The 15,400-nt window shown below is 42.5% G+C and overlaps 1 protein-coding gene across 1 annotated transcript in view; it reads right to left on the bottom strand.

The window, feature by feature from the left end:
* PLEKHG1 (pleckstrin homology and RhoGEF domain containing G1) overlaps nt 1-15,400 on the bottom strand; it is a 222,890-nt gene that overhangs the window by 54,228 nt on the left and 153,262 nt on the right. Inside the window, exon 4 of the mRNA XM_029223863.1 lies at nt 4,431-4,531. Coding sequence (XP_029079696.1) covers nt 4,431-4,531 — 101 coding nt within the window. The remainder of the gene's footprint in view (nt 1-4,430; nt 4,532-15,400) is intronic.

Here is a 15,400-nt window from a genome sequence, read left to right as displayed (position 1 = left end):
AGTGGTATTTTGAGCCAGATTGTACTGGCTTTTCTGAGCCAATTCTGTACATCTCTTCCTAATTCCATGTTCAGTGATGTCTTCTTAGTAGCTTTAATCTGCAGTGATGGGTGTGTTTACACCAGAGAAACTGGCAAACACTATAAATCCCAGATTCCCCCTCCCTTGTCCTCACCCTGGAGAACTGGTACACCAGCACATCACTGTGCCATTCTCCACAGAGCGGGATGCAATTGGGAGGGGTATATCAGGGGACTCAGCATTATTTGTAATGCCTTTATGCTTTCAAGAATTTCTAAAGCAGGGACTTCCCTGGTGACACAGTGGTTAAGAATCCGCCTGCCAACGCAGGGGGTATGGGTTCGATCCCTGGTCCAGGAAGATCCCACATGATGCGCAGCAAATAAGCCCGTGTGCCACGATTACTGAGCCTGTGTTCTAGAGTCCACGAGCCACAACTACTGAGCCCACGTGCCACAACTACTGAAGCCTGCGTGCTGCGCCTAGAGCCCGTGCTCTGCAACAAGTGAAGCCGCTGCAAAGAAAAGCCCACACACCACAAGGAAGAGTAGCCCCTGCTCGCCGCAACTAGAGAAAGCCCATGCATAGCAATGAAGACCCAAAGCAGCCATAAATAAATAAATTTAAAAAAAAAGAATTTCTAAAGCAAATATGGCACAAAGGAAGGCCTTGATAGAGTGAGGGTGCTCCATGGGTGTTTATCATAGTACTCTATGCTTTCCTGTATTTTGGGAATATTTCCTAAAAAACAAAATCTAATCAGCTGAATTTTCCAGGCCAAAATAAACCCATTTTCTTTTTGCCCTCTTTAACTTTAGAGTTTTAAATCTTGCTTAGTTGGGCACAATAGTATTATATTATGTTGAGAAACCCGGACCTGAACTAATAACAGAAACTTTAAAATTATTTCAAGCCTTAACCATAGATTTGCCAGATAGCTGTATCTTTGAAATCAGCTGAAGTAAGGTATAGAATAGAGGATTCATAAGAGGCATTAACATAAAAAGTCATATCAATACTCTTATTTAATCAAGTATAATAGCAAAGACACTTGAGCTCTAAATTTAGAGTCCAGATTTAAGAGAAAGGAAATAAAAGTGAATAGGGACAAAACAGTACAGACAATTCAACTGTAAAAGTTAAACAGGAAGATGTTCTTGAAAAGAATTAAAAAATAGTGAGAATACCAGTTGAGGTTTGACAAAACCAGGTGTGTTCAAAGTAGGCTAGGTTGGATTTCTAGCTCTTTGTCCTTGAGCAATGGACTTTCTACACAGATTCCTGTGTCTAATCAATGTGTATATATTTTTGCACCTTATCTACCTCAGAGCTGTTAAGAGGATTAAATGAGACAATGCATGTTCAGGATATATAAAAATGTGATCTACAAAAGGGATAGGCATGAACACGGTCACATGAATTGTGTCACTACACTGATGCCACATATATCATCATCCTGACTCAGGTTTATTCTAGTCACCTCTGACTTCCTCATTCAGAGAACACCAAAGAGAGAAGAGAACAGAGAGAGAAGCAACTCAGGCATATAAAGATCTTCTCAGTCTTCCAGCTTTTGCAGCCAAGGTCCCTTTTGGTTGACATCGGGGGCTACTTCAGTCTTATCTTCCTTTAAATTAGGAAACACATGAAGATGTAAACGCCGGGGAGTAGAAACCCTTTCCTGGACTATGGCATAAACCAAGACCTGAAACGCAGGGCTCTACCCTGGCAGGAGGGCATGCCACTTGATGCCTGGGGTTTGCAGTCAGAGAAGCCCAGACTTGCATAAAGTGATAATGCACATAGAGCTGCATGGCCTCGGGCAAGAAGCAAGCCCTAGAGAAGCAGTCATTACAGTCGACTTACAGCCAAACCACCAGAAGGCTTACGCCAGGGCCTCCCAGCATCTAGGCCTTGTTCCTCTTCCCGGGTTACTGTGCCATTGGTGGGATCTGGGCGGAGAAGCCACTCAGGGGCTCCTGGATTTTTAACCTCAGCGACTGCTAAATGGAAGCCTGCTCGTTACTTGTTAACATACCAGCATGTTACTAATGGACACACAGACTCTAAATTCCCCAAATTCATTTTTTTTGTTTTTTGGCTTTACCACGTGGCTTGTGGGATCTTAGTTCCCCAACCAGGGATGAAACCTGGGCCCTTGGCAGTGAGGGCGCGGAGTCCTAACTGCTGGACTGTCAGGGAATTCCCCCTATTTCAATTTTTTAATGCCCTTTCTCTATTTTCTTATTATTGTGTTTATTTTATCTAGACAGTGTTTCTCAACCATGGCTGCACATTACAAACATCTGAGGACCTTTTACAAAATCCTGATGCCGTGGTCCCACCCTAGACCTAGAAGTTCTAATCAGAACTTCTAGGAGTAGCAGTCATCATATTAAAAACAAAAAACAAAAAAACCCCACACACAGACACACACACACACACACACACACACACACACACACACACGATCCTTCCCAGATGATTCCAGTGTGCAGCCTGGGTTGAGAACCACTATCTTGGAACGTGCAAATTGGTTTTCAAAGTCTACTGAGTCAGATGAAAAGAGGTGTTGCAACACTGGCCTTTTTCATATCCCAGGCTTTCAAAATTAAGGGATGAGTTGATGTAATTCAAACATGTCTCCCAGAGGCCAGGCTTGGGCTAGGTGTTAGGAATCCACATGGATGTTAGGGATGGCAAAGGAGATGTGGATCCTACCCTCAAGGAGCTCACATACACCAGCTTCAGTGCGCAAAGAGGGGAAGGATTTATAATTTGTGCTATGCTTGAGTCACCCAATGATGGGGCATTGTAGAACTTTATAAGGGGATTTTACTCTAATAAGATCGACGTCATCATCACTGGTTAACATTGTGCTGTTTACTCTGGCATTGAGTGTGGCACATGAAGTACCTCAGCTCACTGAAGCTTCACAATAACCATGAGGTAGATATTCCTATTGTTTCCACTTGTTTCTTTATTCCACAAAAGTTTGGAGGGTCCCAGGAGCCAGACTCCGCTTAAGGCACTTGGGTAGTAACAAAACTGTTAGATCCCTGCCCTCAGGGAGCATTCTGTGTGTGGGGGTGGGGAGGAAGGAAACAACAGACATAAAACTCAATCACAGAGTATGTTAGAAATTGCTAAATGCCAGGAGAAAAAGAAAAAGTAAGCAGGTAAGGTGTGTGCTTGGGTGCCGGGTTAACATCATTGAGAGAGGAAGTTTTGAGCAAAGACTTGAAATGAGGGAGTTAGGTACATTCTACAGATCTTTCTCGAATTATGATGGGGTTATGCCCCAATAAACCCACTGTAGGTTGAAAATGTCATAACTTGGAAATGCATTAAAATACACTTAACCTACCAAACACGAAAGCTGAGCTTCGCCTACCTTAAATGTGTTCAGAACACTTACATTAGCCTACAGTTGGGCAAAATCATTGAACACGGAGCCTCTTTTATACTAAAGTGCTGACTATCTCATGCAATTTACTGAATACTGTATTGAAAGTAAAAAACAAAATGGTTGTAAGTGTATTGGTTGTTTACCCTCGTGATGGCGTGCCTGACTGGAAGCTGCAGCTCACTGCCCGGGAAAAAATCAAAATTCAAAATTTGAAGTACAGTTTCTGCTGAACACATCTTGCTTTCACACCATCGTACAGTCAGTCAAATAACGAGGTGAACCATCATAAGTCGGGGACCATCTGTATTCTGTTTAAAATTCCCCAAAGAATATATACATGGCTCAGCTGGCATGCAAACCCAGAGATGTTGCAAACCAGTCTATGCTCTTTACCTGCCTACTACCTGGTCTTCCAAGAAGTACCACGATACATTGTAAGAACTGATTTGCCTGGCCCATCCCCTTCGGCTCCCTGTCTGCCTTGTTTACTATGATACTTTTCTAAGCCCGCTGCCTGCTACACAGCAGGTACTCAATACATGTTTGAACTAAGCATTGTAAATTTTAACTATTAATTAATATGAATTAATATCTGTTATGATTAAAGTATTTATTGTGTGTTTACTCCCTCCTGCCCATTCCCTAGGCAGAAGAAAATGTTTAGAAAATCCAGCGGAGGTGGGGTTGCTGGAGACCAAGCCAGCATATATTTTTGGATGCCCTGTTCATGCTCTATTGCAGAAGAAAGATGCCTCTGCTCTGTCAGGGTGAATAGGTCTCTTCTCTGAGCCAGGAGGATGGGGTGGGATGGGATTTTGGATAAATGTGAGACTCATATACAAACAAGGATGTTTCCAGGTAGAAGATTTCACGGCATGATAGGCCACAAAAATCTATGAAGTCAAATCAGGGATTTCAAGTAAGTTTTCTTAGGCCACATTCATTTGAGAAAAATTCATAATGTTCTTATGTGAGAACCATCTTTTGAGGATTAGCTTACCTATTAAAGTGGTAGATATCCTGTATGTTTCCAAAAAGGGCTGATCTTTCTTCCGCCCCCAGAGGAAGTTTCGTTTGGTCCCTGATGCACTCAAGGTAATCCTGTGGAATCAATGAGAAGAATGTCTTAAACACTCCTGTCCTTTTTCAAGTCATCTTTAGTTATGCAAGAGGAATCTCTCATATCTGTTACAAGTAATTATTATACTAATGTGCTCATTAACTCTACCGTGAGAAGGCAGAATCTCTCTTTTATTAATAATGAAATACTTCCCTACTTATAGAACAGGGAGTTTGAGCAAGGAGAAAGAGTGTATGTACATGGACATACCTACGCCCAAAATGTACTAGTGCTTCCCTAGATGCATAATATAATGACCACAGTTACTAACAGAGTCAGAGTTTTGGCATACAACATTGCCTGCTGTCTCCTTGACTGATTTATGTGATAAAAAGAGACTCTAAAATTCATACAGTGGGAAACCAGAAATAAAAATTCTGAAATTTGGGAATTCCCTGGCAGTCCAGTGGTTAGGACGCAGCACTTTCATTGCCATGGCCCGGGTTCAATCGCTGGTCATGGAACTAAAATCCTACAAGCCATGTGGTATAGCAAAAAAAAAAATTCTGAAATGTGATACAGCTGTTTTAAACATAACCTTTTAAGTCAGAAAGCGATCAGCTGCTAAAGTCTAGAACTAAATTATCCTCAAATACCAGATCATTAAAAAAAACTTTTTAAACTAAAATAAGCATGTCACTCACTTATGCTATCCAATAGGCCATGTTAAGAAGCCACAGTCAGCTTGAAAGGATTTTATATATTTTAACATGGAAACAGCTCCCCATGGAGCTAACGTGGGCTCAGACCCACAGTGGGTTAAATGGACGTGGCTTAGAAGCTATTTGAACTGCTGAGAGAGGGGAAATCTGCTCTCCACGCTGTGTGCTGAGTCCATAACTGAGTGTCCCCCTTCCCCCAGCCAGGCTTGAAAAGAGAACTCTGTAGGAGGCAAGAAAACAATAAAGAAAAAAGTGAAAACAGCTGAAATAACGTAAAATCAAAAATAAATACAGTTCTCCGCCCTGGGCTGAACAATGCAGTATGGCTCTCCACCAAACGTCACCCAGGGTTCTGCAGCACTGGGGAAGTCACCCTGGGAAAAGTCAGCCAGACCGTGAAAATCCCAGCACTCAACCACATTCCGATGGCCAATCGCAAACACAATACTGTTTAAGCGCAACTAGTGAAACGAGAAGCTGAAATGTAAGAACCATCAGATAATTGTTGCTTTTGTCTTTTAATAAGCCACAGCCACTCTCTCATGCCCTTCATGTTCCTCAAATGAAAAACAGGCCAGGCTTCGTCAGGAACTGTCTCCGTAGCATGGTTCACAGACTGCGTCATATAACTTACCATTCTGGTTCTTTATTGCTAAAATCATGGTCATGCAGGAACCAATGTTCATAAGCCTTTTTATGGTTTAACAAGGTTGGTGGTAACATCTTTTCTTCTTCAGAAAGTGGTCATCTCAATAAGAAATTAGACTCCCAAGGTTTAAGTGTAATTGTCATTAAAAACCACAAGAGCAAGACCCAGCCTCCTTACTTTTATGAGCAGAACCGTCATAAGGAGCTTATGGATCTGTATAGGCTGTAGAGATAACGCCCAAATAAGAAATGCTAAAGAAGGCTAGAATTGAAGAGTGCATTTTGAACAAGTATAAATCTAACTTAGGCTTCCTCAAAAAAAAAAAAATGTATTCCTTGATAGTTTCATAAAATTACACGTGGCACAAAGAGATGGGCTAATATTTATCTGCATTGAATGCTTATATTTGATAGTTGTTTAATACTTTGATCAACATTTTAAAAAGGACACGTCACATGCAAAATTAAGAAGGTAAAACAAAGGTTATAGATGAATACGAAATCGAAAAGTGAAACAGAAAGATATTGGCAGGCGTGATCCACACCGAACAGCAGTGTGAAATTGGGACGTAGATGACACATACATTCCAGATTCACCTGGCCAGCCGCAACGGGGTTTAAGGAGAAAAGGAAGAATCCTTTTTCTCACTTCAAATGCAAAGCTGGTTCATTTTGCAGAAACCTGATACTAAATTCTTCATGTCATGGAAAGACTGAGTTAAGGGGGTTGAAGAATTTCATCTGGGGTGAGACACAAAGAACCATGGCCCACTTCCAACAGAGGATGGCCCATCTCCAAATGAGTTTCAAAACCCCAGAGTCCGTGGTAGAGGAACTAGATTTTAAACGCTGCTTGTTTTCTGAAATCGTTGAGAAAATAGATTGTTAGGAGTCCAGATTTTTGCAGGCCACTCTAGAAAACAGATCAAAGCCATATGGCCACAACGTGTTCCCCCACTGATCATAATTAAGTCTTTTAAATATGATACTTTAACCGTAAACCAGTTACTGAAAACTACTGTAGCATGCACTGCATTAGCAGCTGTAATTATCTGAAGCCAAAATGAGAGGTTTGAAGCTCAGTGATAATAGTTCATTCTGTGCTCAAATGACAGAGTAAAGACACCAATGAAATTTATTAGAGCCTGTCACGCTGCTTTTTAATTTTATTGGCTTGATGTCAGCACCTATGGTTACCCTACAGTTAACAATGAAAGATAAATTTAAAACTTCTGTGCCGAAAACAATTATTCTCCAAGAGGATCAAAGAATTCACTCAATTTTGAGAAGGGTAGGGAGGAGATAACAAAAAACAGCGTTACACCATTTGAAAAAATTTTTACTATACTACTATAAATTTTACCTAAAGTATTTTTCTCATCAACAGCTCCACCACTGTAAGATTTGTACACATGTGCCCTCTTTTCGATAACTTTTTCATTCCTGTGATGTCTGTTATTGAAAATATCCAAGTAAAGTTGAATTCGGTGCTATTTGAAGTATGATAAACGGACAGGAGCCAGTTTGCAAACTGTTACTGATCTACAAGATAGATAAGTGCAGAACTTGAGAGAAAGCATGTAGAAACTTTTATAGCATTTTGACAGAATGATATTTGTTGAATCTAATGATAAATTTGGGCTTGTATTTTGCATGTCTGATATCTTCTATTTTGTTTTTCTAGTAATTCATTTTTTGTGGTGTTTTACAAAAGTGTCAGTGTGTGGCCAATAGGAAAACACACACACACGCGTGCTTGTCCCTCATCACAGATAGTTTGAGAAGGTCTGGTCTAGACAACAGTCCGGCAGAGATGCTGGAGAAAGGATGCTTCCAGAACTGGGACAGAATTCAAACTCAATGTCCTCGGTAGCTCGCTTTATTTCTTTAAGATGCCCTGAAAGAATTAAGCTAATACCCCCGTGCCTGTCTCCCTTTTTTCCTCTAAAATAACGTTTAAAATTGTAATCTGTTTAATATGAAAATGAAGATAAACCACAAGAAAAGATTTATTTAGATCGGTACTTAATATTTTTTCTACTCTATATCCTTCTTGAAGATACATTGTAGAAACAAAATGAAGAAAATGTTCTGTTCTTAAGTCCTCTTGCTCAGGTTTCAAAATTCTATCTCTTTGGCTTCCTTTTTCTGGTCTAGTTTTTGTGTTAGCACTTCCAAATTCTAAGCCCTTTGTTATAACTCCTGTGTAAGATTTTTGGTCTTTATTTTGGAGGATGCATCTTCTTTGGTTTTTCCAACTCATCCACCTTTACTAGAAAGTAATCATTTGTATATATAAAACCTGTCTCCAAATTTCATGTATTACATTGGGATGCTGTTGATACTACAATAACTTACATTTGTGTGTCAATTTACAGTTTAAAAAGCACATTCACATTTATTCATACAACCCTCCTTCCCTCCTCTTTTTGAGGTCATAAGAATGCATGCCAGGTTCTGTTTTACAAGCTAGGAATTAAATAAAATGAATAAAACATGATCCCTTCCCCCAAGGAGTTCCCTGTGTAGTTGAAAGACAAGTATAAACAAATAAGTACAATACAGTGTCTAGGCAGCATGACTGATAAATATTCAGCACGTGGGAGAAGGCAGAGGAGGAAGTGGGCAATTCCAGGTCAGGGAGAAGTCTTCTAGAGAAGGTGATGGTGGAGTTGAATCTTTAAGGATGACCAGGGGTTAGAACAGAGAGAAACTAGAAGGAGACACAACACCCAGGAAGATTGAAAAGAGTAAAGGGGCACATGGTAACGAAATGCAGGGTGCAGTTAGGACACTAAAAGGAGCTGAGGGGCTTCCCTGGTGGTCCACTGGTTAAGACTCCACGCTTCCAGTGCAGGGGGCTTGGGTTTGATCCCTGGTCGGGGAACTGAGATCCCACATGCCACATGGCGTGGCCAATAAAATAAAACAAAATAAAATAAAATAAAAGGAGCTGAGATGGGCTGAGGAAGCAGGACATGCGCATGTACACAGACCCTGGAGTGGGGCTGCAAAGTGAGAGAGGCTACAGTCAGGAGAGGCTTGATCATGGAGAACCTTCTGTGCTCTTAGGTGGAGGCAGCCACTGACAGATGCCATGAGACCAAAGATCATCCCAGCATCAGAAAATAGAACATTAGCTATAAAACTGCCAGTTTGGAGGCCAGTTAGACCCGGACAGCAGCGCAGGTAAGACGGGAGCCAGTCCTCCACAAGTTCCACAGAGTGGAGCTATATTTACTTAGATGTGGAGACCGGGAGAAAGGGGCCAGTCAAAGCAGACAGCTTTCAGAAGAAGGGAGTCTCTTCTCTCACCTTCAGCTCCGAGGAGGAAGGTGCTGTTCTCCCGGCTCTCAGCAAGGACACTGCCAGCCCCCTCGTCTCCTTGTCCCGTTGGCTGCAGCTTGGAGAGAGCTGGGGGCTTCCTCTGGGGAGAAGTCTCCACCAGCTTTCATCCTCCCGAGTTTCTTTCCCAGGTGGCTGGTGAGGGAAAGCTAACCCGCAGAGGCCTTGGCAGGGCGGTTCTCGGCCTTTCCAGCTGACTGAGACCTGCACTGGACTGCCTCACACCCACATCAAACGCTTGAAGACATCTCTGGGGGTTCATGGTAAAAAGGAGACAGGGCATATCTTTTGGCCTCGCGCATCCACATGGTAGGTCTTCATGTGGCTCAGGGTTGCTCATTCTGCTCTTGTTAGAGAAGCTTGGAGAAGAATTACGAGTTTCATTTTCCAGCTGTTGCCTTCTGCACAAATGCTGCCCTTCAGGAGCATCACGAGGGACACGATGGGTTCACAGTCACAGGGCCCTGCCCACATCCCCACTCACGCACTTTCCCTCTGTGTTCCCGAGGGAACTGAGGAGATGAGGGTGGTGGTCTGCAGGTAAAGACAGCGCCTTGGTCTTGGACATGCGAAGATGAGGCGGACTGTGGGACATCCCCAAGGAGGGGTTTGCCGGGCACAGGATTTGGGAAGAAAAACTGAGTGGTCTGTTGAGAGAGCCCTTTGTGCAACGTTGGGCCCCATCTTATGCAGCAGTGACAGGAGCATGGGGCCCAAATGTCCTCCCACCTTCAAGGCCCAGGGGCATGTCCAGTCCTGGCCATGAGAAGGCGGTTTCAGGCTATCTCAGCGCTAGCAAACTGCAACCTCGGAGGGTCCGCAGGTCATGGCACCCCCAGAGAGTCTCCCATGTTGCAGTGAGAAGACCAAAGATCCCTTGTGGATGAGAGTAGCAAGGCAGATTGAGAGCCGCGACGCCTCGGGCAGCACAGAACCCTGGCCCACACTGATGGGAGGTCATATCCCTAAGTGGGAGCACAGAGCCCGATGTGTGCTTCCCACCTTGTTCAGAAACAGTCTCAGGAAAACCCAGGGGATGATGGAGTCCCAAATCCAGTGACTAGAGAGAACTGCAGACTGATTTGGAAGTGGGGTAATAGATGAGCATATATTTTGAGACGTTGGGATGTAAAGGAAGGAGAGTGGTGGGGCAGTAACCGGAAGACATGTAGGATCAGGGAGGATCAATCGATTGATCTGTCCATCCATCCATGCATCTATCCATCCATGCATCTATCTATGCATGCATCCATCCATCTATCCATGCATGCAACCATCCATCTATGCATGGATAGCTGGCAATGGTGAACACAGAGGGAGACAGAAGGTGACTGTAAGAGCCAAGGTGAAGGGACGAGACGAAAGGTGGAGGACAAGAAGATGAGCAACTCTCTTGGGAAGTCTGGGTGGAGAGCACTGTCTACGTGACCAAGCTGACACTGGTCAGCTTCATTTGATGCTGTAGGAAACAAAATTCTAACAAGTCAGTGCATATGAAATGAAAAGTTTCCTATTCCTTCTCAACGGCCTTCCCTCTCTGCCCAGATGTCACTTTCCAGAGGTAACTGGTTAAAGATGCGGTGTGCCAGATGTAGAGAACAAACTTATGGTTACCATGGGGGGAAGAGGGGGTGAGATGAATTGGGAGATTGGGATTGACGTACATACACTACTATGTATAAAATAGAGAACTAATGAGAACCTGCTGTATAGCACAGGGAACTCTACTCAGTGCTCTGTGGTGACCTAAATGGGAAGGAAATCTAAAGAAGAGTGGGTATATGTATATGTATAGCTGATTCACTTTGCTGCATGGCAGAAACTAACACAACATTGTAAAGCAACGATACTCCAAGAAAAATTAATAAAAAAAGAATAAAGATGCAGTGTGCATGCTTCTGGGTCAGGTTCTGGGGCATAATTATATCTATAAAACATGAGATTTTATGCTTGATTCACAACTTTGTTTTTCCATTCAGTGTATGTAAATACACAGAACTCCTATAGGTAAACATAGTTCTTTCGTCATAACGGCTACATTGTATCCCATTCAATAGCTTTATTATAATGTACCTCATTATTACAACAAAGATTTCGGCGGGGCGGGGGTGGGCACAGGCCTATGTGCTGGGAACTGTGGGAAGGGGCGTTCAGAAATGAGTAAGATAAGACCCCTAACCCTCTAGGTGCTCACAAGGCAGTAAGGGAGAAAGAAACAAATCACAGGATAACAATTTTAGTGTTATTTACAAAGGGCTGTGAGAATATAGGGGAATCCATTTTCAAATGAAAGAAACTTTTTATCTTTCTTCCAAATAAACCACGAAACAGGGCTTACACTAAAATCTCCTGCTATAGCCTGCACATAATGCATCAGAAGGCTAGTCTTCACGTTAATCTCTTTTCTGCCTCTATTGACATCCATGGGGGAGGAAGATATAGCCAAAGAAATGAGACTGGGGGTCTCTGGCCACCCCATCAGGCTGGGAACAAAAGCTCTTATTGTGGGAACAATGCTGTCCCTGAGTCTATATAACGTAGCTCCCTCCACCCCCAACACAGAGAACTGTGCTGAAAATACAATATAGCATCAACAGGACGAATCTTTCTGCCGATACTGTTGCAGAGAATGGAGGAGGGCAAGAGAAAGAAGGGGGAAGGGGGAAAAGAGAAGAGAAAAAGAAGAGGAAAGAAATGAGGCAGGAAGAGAAACAGGGAAGAAAGCATGAAAGGGAAGAAAAAAGAGAAGGAGAGAGACCCACACACGCAAGCACAGGAATGAAACCCAAATTAATTTCAAGTTGAAAGCAGCTTCTGTTGCTGATATGATATCAGTTCTTATTCAGAGTTTTCCTAACCGATGGTATGGAGGCTGATCTTAATTGGCCATATATGGAAGTCAGTATTAATGCTCCAAGATATTTGAGTAAAAGAATAATAAAAAACAGGGAGGTTTCAGCCTCATTTACCTTCTATAATAGTTTCAGTACCTAAGACATCAGTAAAAAATGCTGAGAATGGCCTTCTGGCTAAGCTGTGACAAATGACACTTGTGCCAGCTCAGTTCCCTCTATTGTTTCACTTCTTCCTCCTGAAAGAAGGAGGGGTAGGAGGTGCCCCCTGGGGAGGAGACGGGACAGCTGGACCTGGAAAGGGGGAGGGTCGGGTAGTTCGTCCCAGAAAGGGAAACTTGGGGGAGGGGGTAGGGGACAGGAGTTCTGTTAAAAACAGCAGTACTGAGTAGAAAGAGCAAACATCGGGGAATATTTGTTTGCTTTTCACCAAAAACTAAAAGCAGAAAATATTTATGAACCGGTAGTTAACAGTAATCTACTGAGATAAGATATTAAGAAACAGGACTAGCATTCATATATTAAAGTCCTTAAAGTGACTAGTTGCCCATCTTTTACTACACTTCTGACAACCATTATAAAAATCATTGTCTTTACTTCATATTGATATCAGGAGGAAGAATTTGACGCACATAAATAAATCTAAAAATGTTATAATAATTAAGAAGCTGGGTACAAATATAACACTGAAATGAATCTCTTCTATTACCCTTAGTTATAACAAATAGAAAAGTTCGTCTCTTCTGTAAGAACAGCAAAAAAACCCTTAATTTTCTATTGCTTTGTTAAATTGCTTATTTAAATATTTATTTAAAAATTGTGCTTAGGGTTTTCAAATTACATCAACAATGTTCTCATATGCAAAAGCTCTTCTTAAAATAAGAGAGGTGGACACACACCCATGAAGAGGTGCTGCTGTATACTGAAATATCTTTCCATGCTTATTTGAAACCTACCATTACTTTTTTCTCTGTACTCTTTAATCCGATCATCATTTCTAGCTACCAAAAAAGGAGGAAAGCATTTCTGGGATAATCTATGTGCTTACTGAATGTGAATAAATATAAAATATGTTTAAAATCTTCAAAATGGGCAACCAGAGAGTTTTCCAGGCTGCCTGCAGTAAAGCATGGCACCAGGGTCCTAGCGGGCGTTGACAAGATAGGGAAGGAAGTTTATTAACCACTCCCTTGAGCCCTTTTTTCTGACTCTTGTTATGTTCTCCTCCTCGCTGGGTTAACTTTACTTAGCATATACTCCCTTTTTACTCTCCAGGTCCTGAGCCAGGTAAGGAAGCAGACAGATACAATTAGATGTGGCTATAATCCTTCAGGAAGAAAAATGAAGAAAAGGTTGATGAGGTAGCAGAGGGATTATGTCCTGGCAAATCTTTAAGTACTGAAAATAAGAAACCGATTCATCTCGAGACTTCCCTGGTGGTCCAGTGGCTGAGACTCCACGCTCCCAATGCAGGGGACCCAGATTCGATCCCGGGTCAGGGAACTAGATCCCACGTGCTGCAACTAAGAGTTCGCAGGCCGCAACTGAAGATCCCACGTGCCATAACTAAGACCTGAGGCAGCCAAATAAATAAATAAATATTTTAAAAAAAAAAGAAAGAAACTGATTCATCTCAATTATAATCTCCACACTGCTGGTGTAATTTGAAACACGGTAATTATGAAAAATTAAATAAAGCCCAAGGGCTTTTGCATATGGGAAAGAAAATAAAAGATCAGTAAAATAAATTTACATTATTAGATCACCTGAGGTTTAACTCCTCCTCACTGCTATTTACTACTACTACTATTATTATCATTATCGTTATTACTATTATTATAAGGTTTGGTGATAGGTACTGAGCTCACTACTTTACATGCATTATTTCAATCTTCACAGCAACGCCAGGAGGTGAGTCCCATTGTTAATCCCATTTTATTGGAAGCTTAGAAATGTTCAATTGCTCCCCAGGGTCACACAGGATGTGCATAACTTACTTGCATTCAAACCAGGACCAGCCGACTATAGCTTGGCCGCCCAAGCCCTGTATCACTGCTTCAAAGGTTTTAGTCCTTAATACAGTATCTTTAGACAGTAGAGGTCTGCTGCTGACTTTGGGACGAAATGTGGTTTTTATTAGGTATGAGTTAGGAGCCTACCAAAATCACAACTCTCACTGACTAGGTGACTGCCGTGTGCCAGGATTGTCACGTACTGTATCCGAATTAATATTGGTCCATTCACAGGATGAACCCGCTTCCTTCACGTGTTCACTAACACATATCCCAGGCCTGCTCTTCCATCAGCCAAGCATACCAGCTCTCAGCCATTTGCCATTTTACTTTCAACACTGGCTCACACTTTCCCATTCCGCTCACAAGGTCTCTTCCTTCTTACTAGTGCATGGTTCTCTACTCCTTCAAAACACCCCACTTTCCTTGCCAGTCCCCCCAAGGTTGGTCATTCCATCCCTCTTTATTTGCATGACTGTGTAGTTCTCCCCATAGGAACACACTCCTTTACAAAGCCAATCATGCAGAAACACTACAAATGAATTTTTCCTGTTCTTTCAGCACCATGTTACTTTTAAGTTTATTTAAAAATTTATACAATGGAGAGCCTGGAAAGCAGAGAGTTGAAAAGCTATAGAATCAGGAATCACTATAAAATGAAGATCAGTCAGCAATGTAGAGAGAAACAGCAGCTCTGAAAGCACAGCTTTTGTCAGGGGAAAGGGCTGGTGTACGGAAATGAAATGTACAAAGAGGTATAGGACTCGTGTAGCAAAGCTTCCTTACGACTGTGGGTAAGTGACCCTGGAAGGGGTTTTACTGCTTCACAGGGGATTGTGTACCGTAGTCAGCTTATTAGAGTAACATGCTTTTTTTTTTTTTTTTTTGCGGTACGCGGGCCTCTCACTGTTGTGGCCTCTCCCGTTGAGGAACACAGGCTCCGGACGCGCAGGCTCATGGGCCCAGCCGCTCTGCGGCACTGTGGGATCTTCCTGGACTGGGGCACGAACCCGTGTCCCCTGCATCGGCAGGCGGACTCTCAACCACTGCGCCACCAGGGAAGCCCAGAGTAACATGCTTTTGATGACAGTCAGTCTAGATTTTTGTTCTTGGTGCTCTGACCTCCTCCACGGAACTCTGCACATCACTTCGTACACCGATGGCTTAAAGGCCTTCACTACACATCAAAATGTGGCCATGGATTTCTCAGCAAAACATTTCCTGTTTGCAAGTCAAAAACCACCCATACCTCACCTGAGGACTCTCAATTCTAGAGCCTCAGACATCTGGAAATAAGGACACCAAATAATGGCCCATTAAAACAGATACAG

The sequence above is a fragment of the Monodon monoceros genome, unplaced genomic scaffold, assembly GCF_005190385.1.
Source record: "Monodon monoceros isolate NGI ecotype Baffin Bay Population unplaced genomic scaffold, NGI_Narwhal_1 Super_Scaffold_15, whole genome shotgun sequence".
Lineage (NCBI taxonomy): Eukaryota > Metazoa > Chordata > Mammalia > Artiodactyla > Monodontidae > Monodon > Monodon monoceros.
The sequence above is the reverse complement of the archived record's forward strand: the minus strand, read 5'-3'. Positions and strand labels throughout refer to the sequence as shown.